Genomic DNA, 18977 nt, shown 5'->3' on the forward strand with positions numbered 1-18977 from the left:
CTCACACAGCCTGGTAATCAATGTTAAATGTTTCTATTACTGTACCCGAGTGGATGGGGAATAGGAGAGCTATATGAATGGGCTTTCACTTAGTCAGACTCAAGACAATTGGAATTTGTTGCTGGGTGCCCAGGAAATGATGCAGATACCACGTGCACACCCCACCTACTTTTGTTAAATATAGCTCATTTTGATGACCCAGAACTCTTGCACTTTAACAGGAAAATCCCATATGCATTCAACCAGAAAAGGATAAAGGACATTAATGATTTGGACGAGGGGATTAAATGTAGTATCTCCAAATTTTCGGATGACACTAAGTTGGGTGGCAATGTGAGCTGCGAGGAGGATGCTATGAGGCTGTAGAGTGACTTGGATAGGTTAGGTGAGTGGGCAAATGCATGGCAGATGAAGTATAATGTGGATAAATGTGAGGTTATCCACTTTGGTGGTAAAAACAGAGAGACAGACTATTATCTGAATGGTGACAGATTAGGAAAAGGGGAGGTGCAACGAGACCTGGGTGTCATGGTACATCAGTCATTGAAGGTTGGCATGCAGGTACAGCAGGCGGTTAAGAAAGCAAATGGCATGTTGGCCTTCATAGCGAAGGGATTTGAGTACAGGTGCAGGGAGGTATTGCTACAGTTGTACAGGGCCTTGGTGAGGCCGCACCTGGAGTATTGTGTACAGTTTTGGTCTCCTAACTTGAGGAAGGACATTCTTGCTATTGAGGGAGTGCAGCGAAGGTTCACCAGACTGATTCCCGGGATGGTGGGACTGACATATCAAGAAAGACTGGATCAACTGGGCTTGTATTCACTGGAGTTCAGAAGAATGAGAGGGGATCTCAAAGAAACGTTTAAAATTCTGACGGGTTTAGACAGGTTAGATGCAGGAAGAATATTCCCAATGTTGGGGAAGTCCAGAACCAGGGGTCACAGTCTAAGGATAAGGGCTAAGCCATTTAGGACTGAGATGAGGAGAAACTTCTTCACCCAGAGAGTGGTGAACCTGTGGAATTCTCTACCACAGAAAGTTGTTGAGGCCAATTCACTAAATATATTCAAAAAGGAGTTAGATGAAGTCCTTACTACTAGGGGGATCAAATGGTATGGCAAGAAAGCAGGAATGGGGTACTGAGGTTGCATGTTCAGCCATGAACTCATTGAATGGCGGTGCAGGCTCGAAGGGCCGAATGGCCTACTCCTGCACCTATTTTCTATGTTTCTATCTAAGGATATAGCCATCAACACTCATAGTTTAAAAATGTTTGTATCATGGCCTCACCACATATTCACATAAAAATGTAATATCCTCAAATCTGAAACTGGATGGATCTCTTTGCATCATGGTTATCTATTGTCATAGATCCATTATTTAAGTTCTAAAAGCCTATTTTATCTAGTTAGCTAACTGTATAAGATCAGAGCATCACATGGAATCAACCATTTTCAACGCTTCAATCAAAACAATGTTTTTTCAGCTGGAAATGTTTGGAGAGTTTTCTTCCCTTCCCTAGAAGAGGTTGCCTTACACTCAGATATGATTCCAAATGTACTGACAGCTAACTTCCTGCTGCCACTGAAGTAGCCACTCATCATGTGTGAGCATAGACCACTTGGACCTAATCTGGTCCTCTTCCGACAGCTACACATGGTAATTTTCCAGCAGTGGGAAGCAGGAAGACGAACTGAATGTTTCCTTCTCTAGCCCAGATAAGGTGAATGACGGAGAACAGGTAGGTAGAAGTGATTAAGTATAATCTTATTGAGGGGTTCAAAGGATCCTCTACACCATGAGAGCACCATTAAATTTCATCTGCAGTGGATTACAGAAAAATAACACTGCCATTTAAAACAAAAGGCTAATAAAAAGGCTAACCCAAATGAGGATGTAACTAAAGATACAAGAATTACAAAGGATTATATAGGATATACGGCACAGAAATAGGCCATTTGGCCCAACCAGTCCATGCCGGCGTTTATGCTCCACTCGAATGTCCTCCCATCATTCCTTATCTATATCTGTTCCCTTCTCCCTCATCTACTTATCTAGCCTCCCCTTAAATGCATCTATACGATTTGCCTCAACTACTCCCTGTGGTAGCAAGTTCCACATTCACACCGCCCTTTGGGAAAGGAAGTTTCTTCTGAATTCCCGAGTTGATTTGTTGGTGGCGATCTTATATTGATATCCTCTAGTCATGCTCTTCTCCACAAGTGGAAACATTCTCTCTGTATCCACTCTATCAAAACATTTCAGAATTTTAAAGACCTCTATTAGGTCACCCCTCAGCCTTCCTTTTTCAAGAGAAAAGAGACCCTTTCCTGATAGGTATACCCTCGCATTTCTGGTATCATGAAGTAGAAAAGAAGGCAAGTCCAACTGGCCCATCAAATCATTCCTTCCACAGACCATATACAATATACTGTTGTAGACTCCCCACAACTTATTATATCTTCATAGGGAGGCAATTATCCAGACTTTCAAAAGAAATCCCAACCCAGCACCCAGCTGGAATCTCAAGTAGCACTGAATCAGAGACGCAACAATGGAAATGAAAGAGAAAGACTGACTCAAAGCAAAACAACACTTTGACCAATGAATCTATGTATATAATTAGAGTTGGCATCCTAATCTTTTGAGAAATGTCTCATTTATTGGAATATCACCACATACTTGAGAACCTTCAAGCTCGAGTTGTTCTGGAGTCCTTCTGCAAAGTGCAGCATATCCTCATCAACTAAACTGTTCTCCTGAAGGCTGGGACAAAGAAAAACAAATATAAGCTGAAAGAATTACTAGAATTTCATTTTCTAATAGCAAACAATTTATTTTAAGCATATTAGTGTACATTTGACATGAGGTGGTTTTGACAAGAAAATCAGCTGCCAGCTTAAAATATAGAACAGACCATCGAGGATCATGGGTCAGCTGAATTACTGCCTTATGCCTGGTTTTCAAAATGTTATGAAATGCTCACTGGGTCAAATAGGTTCTGAGAGCTGTTTAATCAACATCTCACAGAACAGATATAAAAGCATGCTTACTTGCCATTATGCTTGCCTTTCAGTTCACCAGAAGCTCAATAGATCTGTGGCTTATGGTGAAGCCCGCTTTACTTTGCCTCTGCAATCCTGTACCATGGGCCTACCATTTTCACTCCCATTTCTAATGTTGCTGGTTCTCTGCCTCCTCTGTTCCCAATGCCACCTTTGCCCACCCTCGCAATTCTCAGTCCCCTCATCGGATTCCCAATGCTGGCTTACACCTCGCCGTCCTCCCCCAACACTTCAGATCTCTCTACATCCTCAGATTGTATCGACCGCCCCGAGACCTAGCAGCGTCTTCTAGTTGCAGCTATTGCTTGCCTCTCACTCATTCCCAGTGCTCACATATTGGGGTGGATTTTCCGTTTTTCGCCCCGGAACAGCGGCAATGGCAGCGGGCGGTCAGCCTCCAGCACCCCCCCGGGGGTTTTCAGAGCCGGTTTTGTGGCGGCGCGGAGCAGCATCACCCGGAAGAGCTGCGCGGTGCGCAACGCTCCTGGTTGCAACATCGGCGCGCTTTTTGACTCCCGCCCGACCCGTACGGCCCGCAGCGCGCCCTGCTGTGACCACCTGGGAAAACGGTCGGTCCAACCTACACTGACTGCAGAGGGGTAAGTAATGCCGTCCTAAGGTATATGGGATTGTTTTTTCTTTTAAATTTTAGCGATTTATGTTTTGGTGGCCTGGGCTATGTATTGCGACTGTTTTTGTGGGGTTATTTTCAGATTTTGTTTTTCTCCCCAGGCATCTCTCGGAGTGCTCCCGGGCCGTTCTTTAGCTCAGGATTTTCCCATGCTAACGCAATAAGAGAGGTGTACAACACCTCCCTTAGCGCTGCACCCCAGACTCGGGGCCCAGCTGGCCAATTTTGCTGACTGAGACACAAACTGTTCCCGGGTGCAAACCTTACCGTCCCGCCGCCATTACCGCCCCAAAATCATCAAAGCCGAAAATCCAGTCCCTAATGGGGTAATACGCACGTACAATCCCACACACTAAACTGCCCATCGTGTTGTCTAGTCAGTTGAAGAATATATGTCAGCTCATGCTATACCCAACCCACATCAATGGGCTTCTCCTTACCCACAAAACGTGCTTGTCATCCAACATCTCAGAATTTGACATATTTTGGTTTTCAAACATTAATTATTGTATTTAAGTGCTAAATTGTCAAAAGCTTTTCAGTTACTCCTGCCTTCCTTGACTGACTATGTGCTGTGCTAGGTGATGGAAGATAATAATAAATATCCTATTCTATCAAACCCAATTTTTCAGTATGATCAGGGCCCCAGCGCGCTGCAATCCCCTGGCCATCGAAATCACCATGGAATTTAGTAAGATGCTGCTGGCACAGGCACGATGGACCGACTGGCCTCCTTCTGTGCTGTATGAGTTTATCAACGACTGTTGAATTTCTCCACTGCCATTTTTTCATCAATTCCCTCCCGAAACAGTTTTCCCTGTTGTAACTTTATTGGAACTTATACCTGATGTTTTGATTCTAAATGGGGTCAGATAACATCAGTTTTAATCCATTATCTTGCTCCTTAAATTACTGTGCATTTTGATCCTTGCACTTATTTTTTTTTTATGTATTCATTCATGGGATCTGGGCATCACTGGCAAGGTCAGCATTTATTGCCCATCCCCAATTGTCCTCAAGAAGGTGGCAGTGAGCCGCCTTCTTGAACAAATGGAGCCGTGTGGTGAAGGTTCTCCCACAATGCTGTTAGGTAGGGAGTTCCAGGATTTTGACCCAGCGACGATGAAGGAACAACAATATATTTCCAAGTGTTGCAGATAACGCTTTTTGGATTATATTCAAGAGGGAGTTAGATATGGCTCTTACGGCTAGGGGGATCAAGGGGTATGGAGAGAAAGCAGGAAAGGGGTACTGAGGGAATGATCAGCCAATATCTTATTGAATGGCGGCGCAGGCTCGAAGGGCCGAATGGCCTACTCCTGCACCTATTTTCTATGTTTCTATGTAACCCATTGCTCTCAGCATCTTAATTAGATATCTTTACAGAAGCTCCAAATCTAGTTTAGCAGCTAAGTGTACAAGGTGTGAAATACATGGGGATTAATGAGTCACAAATCGATGGGGATAGGAAGACTGGCGTCAGTTGGCACTATTCCGATTCAGAACACCGGGTATCCATTACCTACTACTCAACACTTAGTTGCTTCTTAACACCTAGCCGCCTCTGTGAAAAATCAGCCGCCTCTGTGAAAGATCAGCCAAGACAACCAGGTATTAAGTGGCAGCTATTAATATATAAACAGCACATGGCTTTTAAACAATTTGAAATGCTCAGCTCTTTTAAACAACATCAACCATTTTGCACTTGTTTTTATGCAATATTTTAAACACATATTGCAACTGTGATGTCCCCAAAACTTGGGCAGACTCTACATTCTCACACTGCAGAATTTAGTTGGGGTTACCACAGGCATTGGCCTGGAGGTGCTGCAGAATTCTACAGGCACTGCTTAGAGTGTGTTGCTGTAGACACCAGCAAAAGCTGAATTAGTGGAAGTTTCTCAAGAGCATCCCTTTCCAAAGAAGCGTCAAAACTAACAAGAGATTTGCACCTTATTTGAAATACACAACTTGGGCAGCATCATAACAGCAAGCGCTCTTCAAACATCATGCTAGGAGTACAGTAAAAAAAATGTTCGTGCCACCACAAATATCAGTAGCCATAATAAAAGAATCATAAATTCAACAGACAGCCTGATTAATGATTTGACCCCACCCCAAAACCAGCGGACTCCAAGAGCTTTATTATTTAGCCACTTTTCCATGCTGACGTCTTGAAGACACTCACCACAGCTCCTCAAGGACAGTGTTCTTCTTCAGCATTGCAGCCAAAGCCCTGGCACCACGACTGCCAATGTCGTTACCTACAAGACTAATGGTCAGAAAAGTGTCCACTGAATTACGTACTGAAACACAACAGGTTTTTAAAAAGTTTGAATCAAAACGTTCTGTTAAGAGTCTTTACTACACAAGCATCCTTACCTTAGCCACAACATGCTCGTGTTATCCTCAAGTGCTGCCGCTATAGCACAAGCACCAGCATCTCCAATTTTGTTTCCCCAAAGTCTGGATAAACATTGACGTAAACAGTTTATGAATCCCGGTATTACACAAATGTAGTAAACGGTGTAAAATGACTTCATGTTCACAGTGTAAGGAATCGCTGGGAATATAATGAAATGGGGGTTATTTTAGCCCAACCTGCCTGGTGGGAAACTGACAGGATCAGCCTTTTGTTTTACACCCCATCTGATTTTACTTTCCATTGACTTGAAAAATTATTCCCATAAATCTTATAAGTGATGCATTCTAGTTTCTATTATTCAATTTACATATTTGTATCTGTTATTATGAAGGCACATTGTCTACAGTAGCATGATCATCAAACTACCAAACCCAAGATGTAAAAGAGATTACAAAGAGATTGTTCTAATCTAAGGATTTACTCTTGGCCTTTTCAATCCTATGTGAATGAAGTGTATACGATGTTTAGTATCAGCATGTGAATGCAGAACAATGAAAATAACGGTTAATGACATACCCCAAGTACTGGATTGAGTTGTTCTGTTTTAAACCTTCTGCCAGTACTTCTGCCCCAGCGCCTGTTAAATGGTTGTTGCCTAGCCTGGGAATGTTGAAGAATAAATACAAGGCATAAATAAGCACCATTTTAAAATCTAATGCGCTAAAAATTTCAATGACCCATCTCCGTCAGTACAAATACAGCAGGATCAGTCTTCATGGCCCGAGCCAAATCCCACGAACAAGATCATTTGAATGCTTGGGGAGACTCCTGGCGCTTTCAAGTAATTCAGAGGCATCCACCCCCTGATCCGGCATTGTAAGGTGGAGTTGTCCATAGCTACCCAAGACCATTCCTAGGTCAAAAAACTTCAGCTGCTTTGAAAATGCAGTAGATAAATGTAATCAGTCCACTGGGATCAATTGCTTTTGTCAGTGAACCTTCTGAGACCTTCCGATATGATCTCCTTTTGAGGCCATGCCAGCTTATAGCTGCGGACAGTTTGGTTGAGGCCTTATAAAGGGGCACAGAGGATGAAATTCCCTGGGTAATGCAGGAACCACCCCAGACACATCCCCTTGATGGGGCAGGAGGGTGGAGTGTGGTGGACTCAGCTATTCCAAACCTACTGGAATTTAAAGCGGGACTTGGTACAGGGCGGAATCCTGGCAAACCTGGCTCTGCCCCAAATTCAAATCCACTTCAGGTGATCTGCTCAATTTATGCTTGGATACCTGACTGGAATTTCAGGCCTTAAATGTCTAAATGCTTCCTCTGCTGAACACTCCTGGTAACATTGATCTTACCTTAATGCTAGAAAGTTGTCATTGTGTATAAGAAGCTTTGCAAAATTCTGGATGCATGCATCAGTTAAATTGTTGTGAAACAATCTAAAAAAAAAAAAGAGGAATTTGAATAGTAAATGCATTTCCCCTGAATATAAAGGTTTGTTTTACACACAAAACTTTCTAAACAGTCAGATTATTTCACCACACAGAATTTGTACTACATTTTTTAAAAGTTATCAAAATACATGTTGCACCCGAATCGGAACTCATCTGAAATAAGGAGGGAGCAGAGATGTAACCTCTGAGGGAAGTGGGGGGAGAACATGAGGAGGGAGATGCATCACCCTCAAACATTGATATGGGTTACGTTCTATCTCTCCAAATTTCAGACTTGCCCCTAGTGTTCCGCACTCCCAGCTCTTTACAAATGGCTGCGCCTCTGGGAGTGGAGCAAGAAATATAAATAAAGAAATACACATCCCTACATAATCTTCCATTGTAATTTCCTTTAGCTACTTTCTTATGGTTATATATATCATAATTTGTTTAATCACTGAGTAATTTTGAGACTCGCAATAGTTGTCGATGCCTGCACCATGTTAATAGAAACACTCAGCAAAATTGTTCTTACGCAATCTTTTGTAAATTGCAGCAGCCAAGCGCTCGGTCAACCAGTTTGGAGACTCCTTGATCAGAAATGTTATTTGCCCGGAGGCTGCAAGATGTAAACATAAAATTGGTTACACAATATAATCAACATAAATAAAAAGAAAAACTGCAAAAATCAACATAACTCCATTTTAATACATTTATTCCCACCGCACTATATTTTTTGATTAAAAATGTCTTTAATTACAGTAATGATTTTCAATCGACTTGTAAGCCGATATAATTCTAACATTCTTTGCTAAAATTGTCATTTCAAGGAAAGGTGTCTGGTATAAGGCTGATTAAGGTCTGGCTGTTCAGTTGTCAGGAAGCTGTAACAGCATGAAGTCTGTGCAGCCATGAGCATCCATGGCCACGTCTGTTGTCCATACCGGTTGTGTACTAATCCCCAAACAGATTACTATAAGAGATTTGTTATTTGTTTCTGTTCAAATATATGGAGACAGTTTGTGAATTGTAGTCTGAAGAACAGCTCTAAGGTCAGCCTATACCAGTAAAAGAAGCTATCCTCCGTGCTAGTCAGAGCAGGAATCACAGGATAGCTCAGATGAATACATGGCTTGAGAAGTGGTGCAGAAGGGAGGGATTCAAATTCCTGGGACATTGGAACCAGTTCTGGGTGAGGTGGGACCAGCACAAACCGGATGGTCTCTCCCTGGGCAGGACCGGAATCAATGTCCGAGGGGGAGTGTTTGCTAGTGCTGTTGGGGAGGGGTTAAACTAAAATGGCAGGGGGATGGGAACCTATGCAGGGGGACAGAGAGAAGTAGAATGGGGGCAGAAGCAAAAGATAGAAAGAAGAAAAGTAAAAGTGGAGGGCAGAGAAACCCAAGGCAAAAATTAAAAAAGGTCCACATTACAGCAAAATTCTAAAGGGGCAAAGTGTGTTAAAAAGACAAGCCTGAAGGCTCTGTGCCTCAATGCGAGGAGTATTCATAATAAGGTGGACGAATTAATTACACAGGCAGCAATTAATGAATATGATATAATTGGCATCACGGAGACATGGCTCCTGGGTTACCAAGGCTGGGAACTCAACATCCAGGGGTATTCAACATTCAGGAAGGATAGACAGAAAAGAAAAGGATGTGGGGTAGCGTTGCTGGTTAAAGAGGAAATTAACGCAACACTAAGGAAGGACTTTAGCTGAGATGATGTGGAATCTGTCATGTATTCAACCAGCAATGTAACCCATGTATAATCTGACCTAAGTTGTACACTGTGAGAACAATGACCACTAGGTGGTGAACTTGTGGGAGACACTCCTCACTTGGACCTTCAGATATAAAAGGGAAAGCTCCACCCACTTCCTGCACTTGAGTGCGAAGGAATAAAGGACAGGTCACAGACTGACCTTCTCTCAAGCATGGGTCTCGTGTGCATTTATAGTGTATAGTAAGGACGTATCAATGGCGACAAGAAACTGGGATTTAAACCACGCGAGCATGGCCACCAGAACAGACGAGAGGTACTGTGTTAAGGAATAGTTGGGACAGAGATTCAACATTGTTAAAGCAGCACACAGTTCTCCAGACAGACAAGGGCAATCGGGCATGCCCCAACATGTAGCCGAACCCAGAGGGGGAGTTCGACAGAGACAATGGCAAGCTGAACGGCGATTCACGCCATTGCAAGGGACAATGCGGCCAGTAATGGGGCCATCAACACCTGTTAATGGCGCACTCAAGAACAATAACAGGGGCAGTCAGGGACAATCGACTGGCAAGGGACCTTTTGTTTCCAACAACAGCTCATGTTGGAGGCGTGGAGTCACACACTCAGCCGGAGTTTGCAGAGATGAGCAAAATACCTGCAGAAATTGCAGAAATGAACGCTGGGGGAAATCGCTGGAAGCTGAAGTTCAGCGAGTTCATGTGGAGCACGTATACAGTTCATACACCAGGACGCCACCGATAATGATGAAAGTGCTCCTCAATGGCATCCCAGTATCAATGGAGCTAGACACGGGGACCAGCCAGTCCCTGATGGTTGTGGGCGTCCAAGGCCAGGAGGCCAAAATTATTGCCGATTGACACACAGCTACGGACATACACAAAGGAGATCATTCCGGTGCTAGGCAGCGCCACGGTAGTCGTGACCCACAAAGATTCGGAGAACAGGTTGCCACTCTGGGTTGTCCCGGGGGACGGTCCCGCATTACTGGGGAGGAGTTAGCTTGCTGTCATGAACTGGAAATGGGGCGATGTCAATGTAATTTCCCCTGTGGAGCATATATCATGCTCACAGATGCTGGACAAATTTAACTCATTATTTCAAAACGGCATTGGCACTTTCATGGGGGCCAAGGTAGTGATTCACATAAACCCGGATGTCAGGCCAGTACACCACAAGGCCAGGGCGGTGCTGTACGTGATGCGGGAAAAGATAGAAGGCGAATTGGACCGCCTGCTGAGGGAAGGCATCATCTCGCCATGCGAATTCAGTGACTGGGCGAGCCCGATTGTGCCGGTGCTCAAGGCGGATGGGTCGGTCAGGATATGTGGTGATTACAAGGCCACCATCAATCGGGTATCACTGCAAGACCAGAGGACCTCTTTGCGACGCTATCTGGTGGCAAACTTTTTTCAAAATTGGACCTGACCTCAGCTTACATGACCCAGGAGCTGGCGAGTGAGTCGAAGAAGCTGACTCACGACACACAAGGGGTTGTTTGAGTACAACTGATGTCCGTTCGGGATTTGCTTGGCCGCTGCGATCTTCCAACGAAATATGGAAAGCCTCAAGTCGATTCCAGGGACGGTGGTTTTTCAGGACGACATCCTCATCACGGGTTACGATACTGAAGAACACCTCCACAACCAGGAGGAGGTGCTACGCAGATTGGACCGGGTAGGGCTGCGACTGAAAAAGGCGAAGTGCGTCTTCCTAGCTCCAGAGGTAGAATTCCTGGAGATGAGGGTAGAAGGAGACGGGATCAGCCCGACTGCGTCCAAGACGGAAGCGATCCAGTGAGCACCCAGACCCCGTAACACGACGGAGCTGCGTTCGTTCCTGGGGCTCCTGAACTATTTTGGTAACTTTCTTCCCAAATTGAGCACGCTGCTAGACCGCTACACGTGCTCCTACGCAAAGGTCGCGAATGGGTCTGGGGGACAGCCAGGAAAGGGCTTTTAATAGAGCACGCAATTTGTTATGTTCCAACAATCTGTTAACGCTATATGACCCATGTAAGAAACTTGTGTTAACGTGCGATGCGTCGTCTTATGGTGTCGGGTGTGTGTTGCAGCATGTCAATGCCAAGGGTCAGTTACAGCCGGTAGCTTATGCCTCCAGAAGCCTGTCCCAGGCAGAAAGGGGCTACGGGATAGTAGAAAAGGAGGCGCTCGCATGTGTATATGCGGTAAAGAAAATGCACCAGTACCTGTTTGGCAGGAAATTTGAGCTAGAGACAGATCACAAACCCCTAACGTCCCTTTTGGCCGACAACAAGGCCATAAATGCAAACGCATCGGCCTGCATACAGAGGTGGGCACTCACGTTAGCCGCCTATGACGACACAATTCAGCACAGACCGGGCACCAAAAACTGCACCGATGCACTCAGCAGGCTCCCACTAGCCACCACTGAGGGGGCTACCGAGCATGCTGCTGAGATGGTCATGGCTGTTGAAGCTTTCGGAAGCGAAGGCTCACCCGTGACAGCCCGTCAGATTAAAGTCTGGACAAATAGAGACCCGCTATTGTCTCTAGTCAAGAAATGTGTCCTGAATGGGGACTGGGCAGCCATGTACAGGGCATGCCCTGAGAAATTTAAACCATTTCACAGGCACAGGGATGAACACTAGATTCAGGCCGATTGCCTACTGTGGGGAAACCGCATAGTCATGCCCCAGGTGGGCAGAGAGGTGTTCTTCAGAGAACTCCACAATGAGCACCCGGGCATTGTCAAAATGAAGGCAGTTGCCAGGTCACACGTTTGGTGGCCAGGGATAGACGCAGATCTGGAACTTTTGTGTTCACAGGTGCAACACGTGTGCCCAGCTGGGCAATGCACCCACGGAAGCCCCCCCCTTAGCCACTGTCCATGGCCCGCCAAGCCTTGACCACGCATCCATGTGGACTACGCAGGTCCTTTCATGGGAAAAATGTTTTTAGTTGTAGTAGACGACTACTCCAAATGGATCGAGTGTGAGATTTTAAATTCAAGCACATCCTCTGCCACGGTAGAAAGTCTACGTGCAATGTTCGCCTCCCACGGTTTACCGGACATCTTGGTCGTGCTTCACAAGCACTGAATTCCAGGACTTCATGGCAGGCAATGGAATTGACCATATCAGAACGGCACCGTTCAAGCCGGCCTCAAACAGCCAGGCGGAATGAGCAGTGCAGATAATCAAACAGAGGATGCTCAGAATCCCAGGGAGTTCCCTACAAAGCCGCTTATCACGCTTCCTGTTCGCCTACAGATCCCGACCACACTCACTCACAGGGGTTCCACCCGCAGAGCTGCTAATGAAAAGGACGCTCATACACCCCACCATGAAAGAAATTGTCGAGAGCAGGTGCCAGTCACAATATGGCTACCATGACAGGAATGCGAGGGCACAATGTATTGATGTAAATTACCCTGTTTTTGTCCTCAACTACGCTGCAGAGCCCAAATGGCTTGCAGGCACTGTGATTGCCAAAGAGGGAAATAGGATTCTGGTAGTTAAACTTACCAATGGACAAATCTGCCGCAAACATGTGGATCAAACAAAAAGGAGGTTCAGCAACCCCATAGAAGAAGCAGAGGAAGAACACAATATAGAGTTCACTCCTCCACAGGTGACCGAATACAGGAACCAAAGGGAGGAGAGCCCAGTCACTGTGGGCAGTCCGGATAGGCCTGAGTCACCGCAAACAGCAGACACTCAGGCCAGCGCCCAACAACCGGAGCCCCAATTCAGGCGCTCTACAGGAGAGCGTAGACCACCAGAGACTCAACCTGTGATCCCAATAAGACTTTGGGGGGTGGGGAGGTGATGTCATGTATTCAACCAGCAATGTAACCCATGTATAATCTGTCCTAAGTTGTACACTGAGAACAATGACCACTAGGTGGTGAACTTGTGGGAGACACTCCTAACCTGGACCTTCAGATATAAAAGGGGAAGCTCCACCCACTTTCTGGACTTGAGTGCTAAGGAATAAAGGACACGTCACATACTGACCTTCTCTCAAGCATGGGCCTCGTGTGCATTTATACTGTTTAGTAAGGACGTATAAGAATCTGTATGGGTGGAGCTGCGGAATACCAAAGGGCAGAAAACGCTAGTGGGAGTTGTGTACAGACCACCAAACAGTAGTAGTGAGGTTGGGGACAGCATCAAACAAGAAATTAGGGATGTGTGCAATAAAGGTACAGCAGTTATCATGGGCGACTTTAATCTACATATACATTGGGCTAACCAAACTGGTAGCAATATGGTGGAAGAGGATTTCCTGGAGTCTATTAGGGATGGTTTGCTAGACCAATATGTCGAGGAACCAACGAGAAGGCTGGCCATCCTACACTGGGTGATGTGTAATGAGAAGGGACTAATTAGCAATCTTGTTGTGCGAGGCCCCTTGGGGAAGAGTGACCATAATATGATAGAATTCTTTATTAAGATGGAGAGTGACACAGTTAATTCAGAGACTAGGGTTCTGAACTTAAGGAAGGGTAACTTTGATAGTTAAGGCGTGAATTGGCTAGAATTGACTGGCAAATGATACTTAAAGGGTTGACGGTGGATAGGCAATGGCAAACATTTAAAGATCACATGGATGAACTTCAATAATTGTACATCCCTGTCTGGAGTAAAAATAAAACGGGGAAGGTGGCTCAACCGTGGCTAACAAGGGAAATTAAGGATAGTGTTAAATCCAAGAAAGAAGCATATAAATTGGCCAGAAAAAGGTTCACTAGACTGACTCCCCAGGAGAGACTGGATCGACTGGGTCTGTATTCACTGGAGTTTACAAGGATGAGAGGGGATCTCATAGAAACATATAAAATTCTGATGGGACTGGACAGGTTGAATGCAGGAAGAATGTTCCCGATATTAGGGAAGTCCAGAACCAGGGGACTCAGTCTAAGGATAAGGGGTAAGCTATTTAGGACTGAGATGAGGAGAAACTTCTTCACTCAGAGAGTTGTTAACCTGTGGAATTCCCTACCGCAGAGAGTTGTTGATGCCAGTTCATTGGATATATTCAAGAGGGAGTTAGGTATGGCCCTTCCGGCTAATGGGATCAAGGGGTCTGGAGGGAAAGCAGGAAAGGGTTACTGAGGTGAATGATCAGCCATGATCTTATTGAATGGTGGTGCAGGCCCGAAGGGCCGAATGGCCTACTCCTGCACCTATTTTCTATGTTTCTACTTTATTAAATCATATTAATACACTTAAATGTCTTTTTGTTTCCAATCAAACATCAACATTTAAATAAAAGGTTCCCAATTTTGGCTTGGCATGCCAGCAAATTATATTACAATGTCGAATGGATGTGATCCTTATTCACTGAAGCAGGTGATAAAATAGTATTGTGCTCCACTTAGTGTATAACTCAAGTACTGCACTGTGTTTCAACAATAGTATTAAGTCTCAAAACCTAAAACATTACTGTAATCCTGGAAGTTATTTTTAAAATCATATTTAAATGTAAGAATGAAGGCAAGAGATTGCGTTCGGACATTAAATGCTTAAATTCGCACTAGTTTTGCAGGATAGGGGCTTAACTTGTATGAATTGTATGTGATTTTTGATCAAGATTTTTGACAATTGGTGAAAAATGGTCATAAGCACACAATTTGCAGTACAAGGTCATTCAATGATTAACAGCAATTATTAAACTTTACACAAATAATATCCACATTCATCAATAAAACATCATCGTAGTAATAAAAACGTGATTGTAAATATTAATATGAAACAAAATCCTTACAATAATTAACTTTAGGGTTAATCAAATCAACACATGAATCACCACAAATCTAGGCAGCTGTTTAAACCACAGCATCATGTTTTTATTCGGTCAACACATTTAAAAAAATTCTACACGAAGAACGTCATGGGGTGGATTTTGCTCTCAGCAACGCTGTTCATTAAACTTGCACTTTGCCACAGACTTTCTATGGGGTTGTGTACTGGAAGTTACTGTAATTAGAGAGCTAAAAAGCACAGCGCCCTCATTAGAGCTTCTGGACCTGTGTGAACAGGTCAACTGTGTATCTCCTTAACCAGTCAGACTGAAGAATCGTTAATGAGCCTTACAAAGTGTCAATTGGAATAGTGAATTCAATGTCAAATCAGGTACAGAAAGTGAAGTAAAGAGAAAGAAGGAAAGATTGGATTGAGAGATGAAAAAAAGAAAAAAAGTTTTAAAAAAGTGTTTTTATTTACATTTATTTTTTAAATCTCCAACAACTAGAAATCTGAAGGAATGAGACTCTACATTTGTAAAAGTTAATTTCCAGTGCCAGAGAGGTTGTTTGGCAGTAATTCTTATTGTGCTCTGTGAAAAGGATACATTGGAATGGGCAAGCCCCAACATTTTCTGGCCAGTTTAGTCCGTATCTATGAGGTAAGTACAGCAACCTCACGCCGTTCAATGTATTTGAATGGTGAGTCAGACAGCGAGATGCCATTTCGGGTAGTTTTGGGAGAAACATCGCAACTTGGCCAGCAATTTCTGGATTTCCGCATTTAACTGCACGTGTGGTCACCAGAAGTTATGGTCTGATTTCCACGTAAATAGCGGTGAATGATGTTAGCCTCAGCCATTATTTCTACAGCAAAATCCGATCCAATGTAATGTGTAGTTGAAACAGAGGCCAGACCTTCAATAGAGTAGAATGCAAACCAATATCTGAATCTTTGTTCAAATACAAGGATTATCTAAAAGCCTGAAGCATGGCAAAATATTATTTTAAAATATACCATGGAGCCTGGAATTTAATATTCTCAAAATACTCTTCCAGGTCACAAGTCATTGAACAGTCAAGCCACCATTATTATAAACTGGCCTTTCCCCATTTCAGGTATCATGACATCTCTGAACTATGCTAGCCTGTTGTTCCACATTTGTCATTAGGAACATAGACAATGTTCTTTAGATATAAACATGCAGATTTTCAGTGCTCAAAAGCATCCAAAAAGATCTAGTATTTATATAGCACCTTTCACAATCTCAGAATGTCCCAAAGCGCTCCAAATGAAGTACTGTTGTAATGTAAGGAACAGCAGCAACTAATATTTACACAAGGTCCCAGAAACAGCACTGAGATAAATGACTAGATAATCTGTTTTGGTGGTGTTAATTGAGGGATAAATGTTGGCCAGGATACTGGAAGAACTCTGTTCTTCCTCATATAGTGCCATAGGATATTTTATGCCCACCTAGAAGGTCAGACAGTTTACCATCTCATCCAGAAGTACCTCGAACAGTGTAGCACTCCCTCAATAATACACTGAAGTGTCAGTCTAGACATGTTCAAGTGTCTGGAACGGGGCTTGAACCTACGACTTTCTGACTTGGAGGTTAGAGTGCTAGCACTAAGCCAAGGCTAAAACCTTGGTTCAAAGATAAGAACTTGGGGACAGGAGAAACATTCCTTGTGCCTTCGACAGGGCTAACAAGTCAACAGATACCACTATAGCCTCACTAAGCTCGGCTTTTATTAAAATAATTCTCAAGTCTATTTGTTAAGACTTATTCATCTCCACAACTCACAACTCAAGTTAATTTATATTATTTTTCCCCCACCATTCACCAGTGTGTTCCCAAACCAATGCCTAGGAATGACTTGTTTCCAAGATTTGGGGAAAAATATTGGTCTTCTATTTTAATAAAAAATCTATGACTATGAACAGGAACTCTTCTTCAGATATCTCGGTCTCTCTTACTTGTACAGAGGAGAATACATAGCAGAAGACTAGTGCAGTTAATTGGAGTCCTGAGTTTTAGATTAACATCTTTCCCAAAATAGCAAAAAGGAATGTCACAGGAATACGTTAAACATCCCTCTGCTAATATTGGCAACTGTAATTTCCAGCTAAAAACACTTACTAAATAGAATGGCAAACATTCAAGCAGGGAAGGAGCTGTTCAATTCCTACATCACCGACTGAGTTGTAATCCAGCTGTAATCCCACGGGATTTTTCAAGTGTTTGAGGACATAAGCAAGGGCAGTGCACTCAACTGGCCCTATTCCACAATAGGTCAACTTCAAGTGATCCACCTCCAATTTGCTGACAGCTTGTTTGGCCAAGTCGCTGTCCTGCATTTCATAAATGCATTTGATCCACCATACAAATTCTGGCAATGCATGCATGCTTTTCTTCTCCCCGCCAACAGCCGGTGGTATAGATAGGAAATGTTTCTGTATGCTCTTTTCTAAGTATTTTTTAACCAGTTTGTACTTCTTGGACTGTTTCTGGATGAGAGAGGACTTCCCCATCAAGTTTCTGTGCCGACCAGACAAAAGCCCAGAAACAAAGCTCGCTGTTATTTGCAGATTTGATCTCTTCGCTCCCTGCAACATAGTTTCACTTCTATTTTCGTGTTGTTCAGGAGACTGGTGGCAATAGAATGGGCAACCTTCAATGCAGGTTGCTGACATCATGAATGAGGATGTTTTTTTCTGTCTGGGTTTGAACAATGAGTAAAGAGTAGATTGTCCCACATCATCATCTAAAGTGATGTACAGTGCAGCAAAAAAACACTGGACAGTGATGTGAAGAAACTCATAATTCCGATTATTAACTACACTGCTTGCATGGGAAGCACTATGACTATGGACAAGAAACCCTAAAGAAATGTCCTCTTCAGATACCTCAGCCTCTTGTAGCTGTACAGCTGAGAATATGTAGCAGCAAGAGGTTAAACCATCCAGTGCCAGTTTGCTAAGATGGAGGATTGCACCAACTTGGCTCGGCAGAACTTCATTCATTCCCTGGCTGCTGTGTGTAAAATGCAATAAAAAGTGCTCCAGAATCAGCAGGTAAACATCAGTCATAGTCGGAGTGAAATCACTGCCATTCTGCATTAACTGCTCATGGCACTTGGACACAATCCAACAGAAGAAGGGCACATGGCAGAGCCCGTGAAGAGCTGGGTTTGCTTCGACAAAATATAAAATACGTTCTGCACTCGATGAGTTGCTGTGGCATTTCCTTATGAACATTTCGATTCCCTCCGGTGAGAAACCTTTTAAAGTCATCTCTTTCTGCAGATATTTTCTTAGAATGGCGGTGACTGCACTTGGTCGGCTGGTCATAACTTTTTTAGTGTTTTTCATTAAGTTTCCTTGGAGGAGATTAAAGATCAGATTCAGAGCAATGGTGGGCTTGGTGGGAGAACAGTGCCTTTCTTCATCTGTAAATTGGAATTTAAGTTCGTCAAACCCATCAAACATAAACATGATTTCTTCAGGGTGGTCCAGGATATATTGGAAAACCTCATCTTGGTGATGATCAGGCCAGCAGCAATGTTCAAACAGTAACATTTCAAGTGAAATGTGTTTGTCAATGAAGTTTAACCTTCTGCAGCTGAAAACAAATACAAATGTGAAGTCCTGGAATGCTTGTTTTGCTGCCCATAATTGTTGCATTTGCTGCAGTGAAGTGCTTTTCCCACTTCCTGCCTCCCCAGTGATCAACACAGTTTCTGCATCTTTATTTAATATCCCATCTGGTCCAAAGATATCTTCCAGTCCAATAAGGCGCCGCAAGCAGCCATTTGTACCAGTAGTGTTGGATATTTCCAAGATACAATCCACATAAACATCCTCCAGGCACATATTTTCAGTTCCTGCATAGTTTGTTAGAAATCGGGACTGAGCAGCCAATGTAGAACTCAACTTTTCCTGATACTTCAAGCAAACATTACCTAAAAGAGAGAGAAATATTTAAAAGGTA

The 18977-nt window shown here is 43.6% G+C and overlaps 1 protein-coding gene across 11 annotated transcripts in view; it reads right to left on the minus strand.

Moving 5' to 3' along the window:
• nod2 (nucleotide-binding oligomerization domain containing 2) overlaps positions 1-18977 on the minus strand; it is an 83912-nt gene that overhangs the window by 40470 nt on the left and 24465 nt on the right. For 9 of the 11 annotated variants that reach the window (XM_070898018.1, XM_070898016.1, XM_070898012.1 and 6 more), the window contains 7 exons: positions 17127-18948; positions 8039-8122; positions 7426-7509; positions 6638-6721; positions 6079-6162; positions 5885-5968; positions 2683-2766 (listed from right to left, as the gene is read on the minus strand). In XM_070898018.1, the coding sequence (XP_070754119.1) occupies positions 2683-2766; positions 5885-5968; positions 6079-6162; positions 6638-6721; positions 7426-7509; positions 8039-8122; positions 17127-18948 (2326 nt within the window). Of the gene's footprint in view, positions 1-2682; positions 2767-5884; positions 5969-6078; positions 6260-6637; positions 6722-7425; positions 7510-8038; positions 8123-17126; positions 18949-18977 lie in introns of those variants that run through there. The other 2 variants (XM_070898019.1, XM_070898020.1) reach the window with 2 other exon arrangements.

Source organism: Pristiophorus japonicus, chromosome 13 (assembly GCF_044704955.1).
Source record: "Pristiophorus japonicus isolate sPriJap1 chromosome 13, sPriJap1.hap1, whole genome shotgun sequence".
Lineage (NCBI taxonomy): Eukaryota > Metazoa > Chordata > Chondrichthyes > Pristiophoridae > Pristiophorus > Pristiophorus japonicus.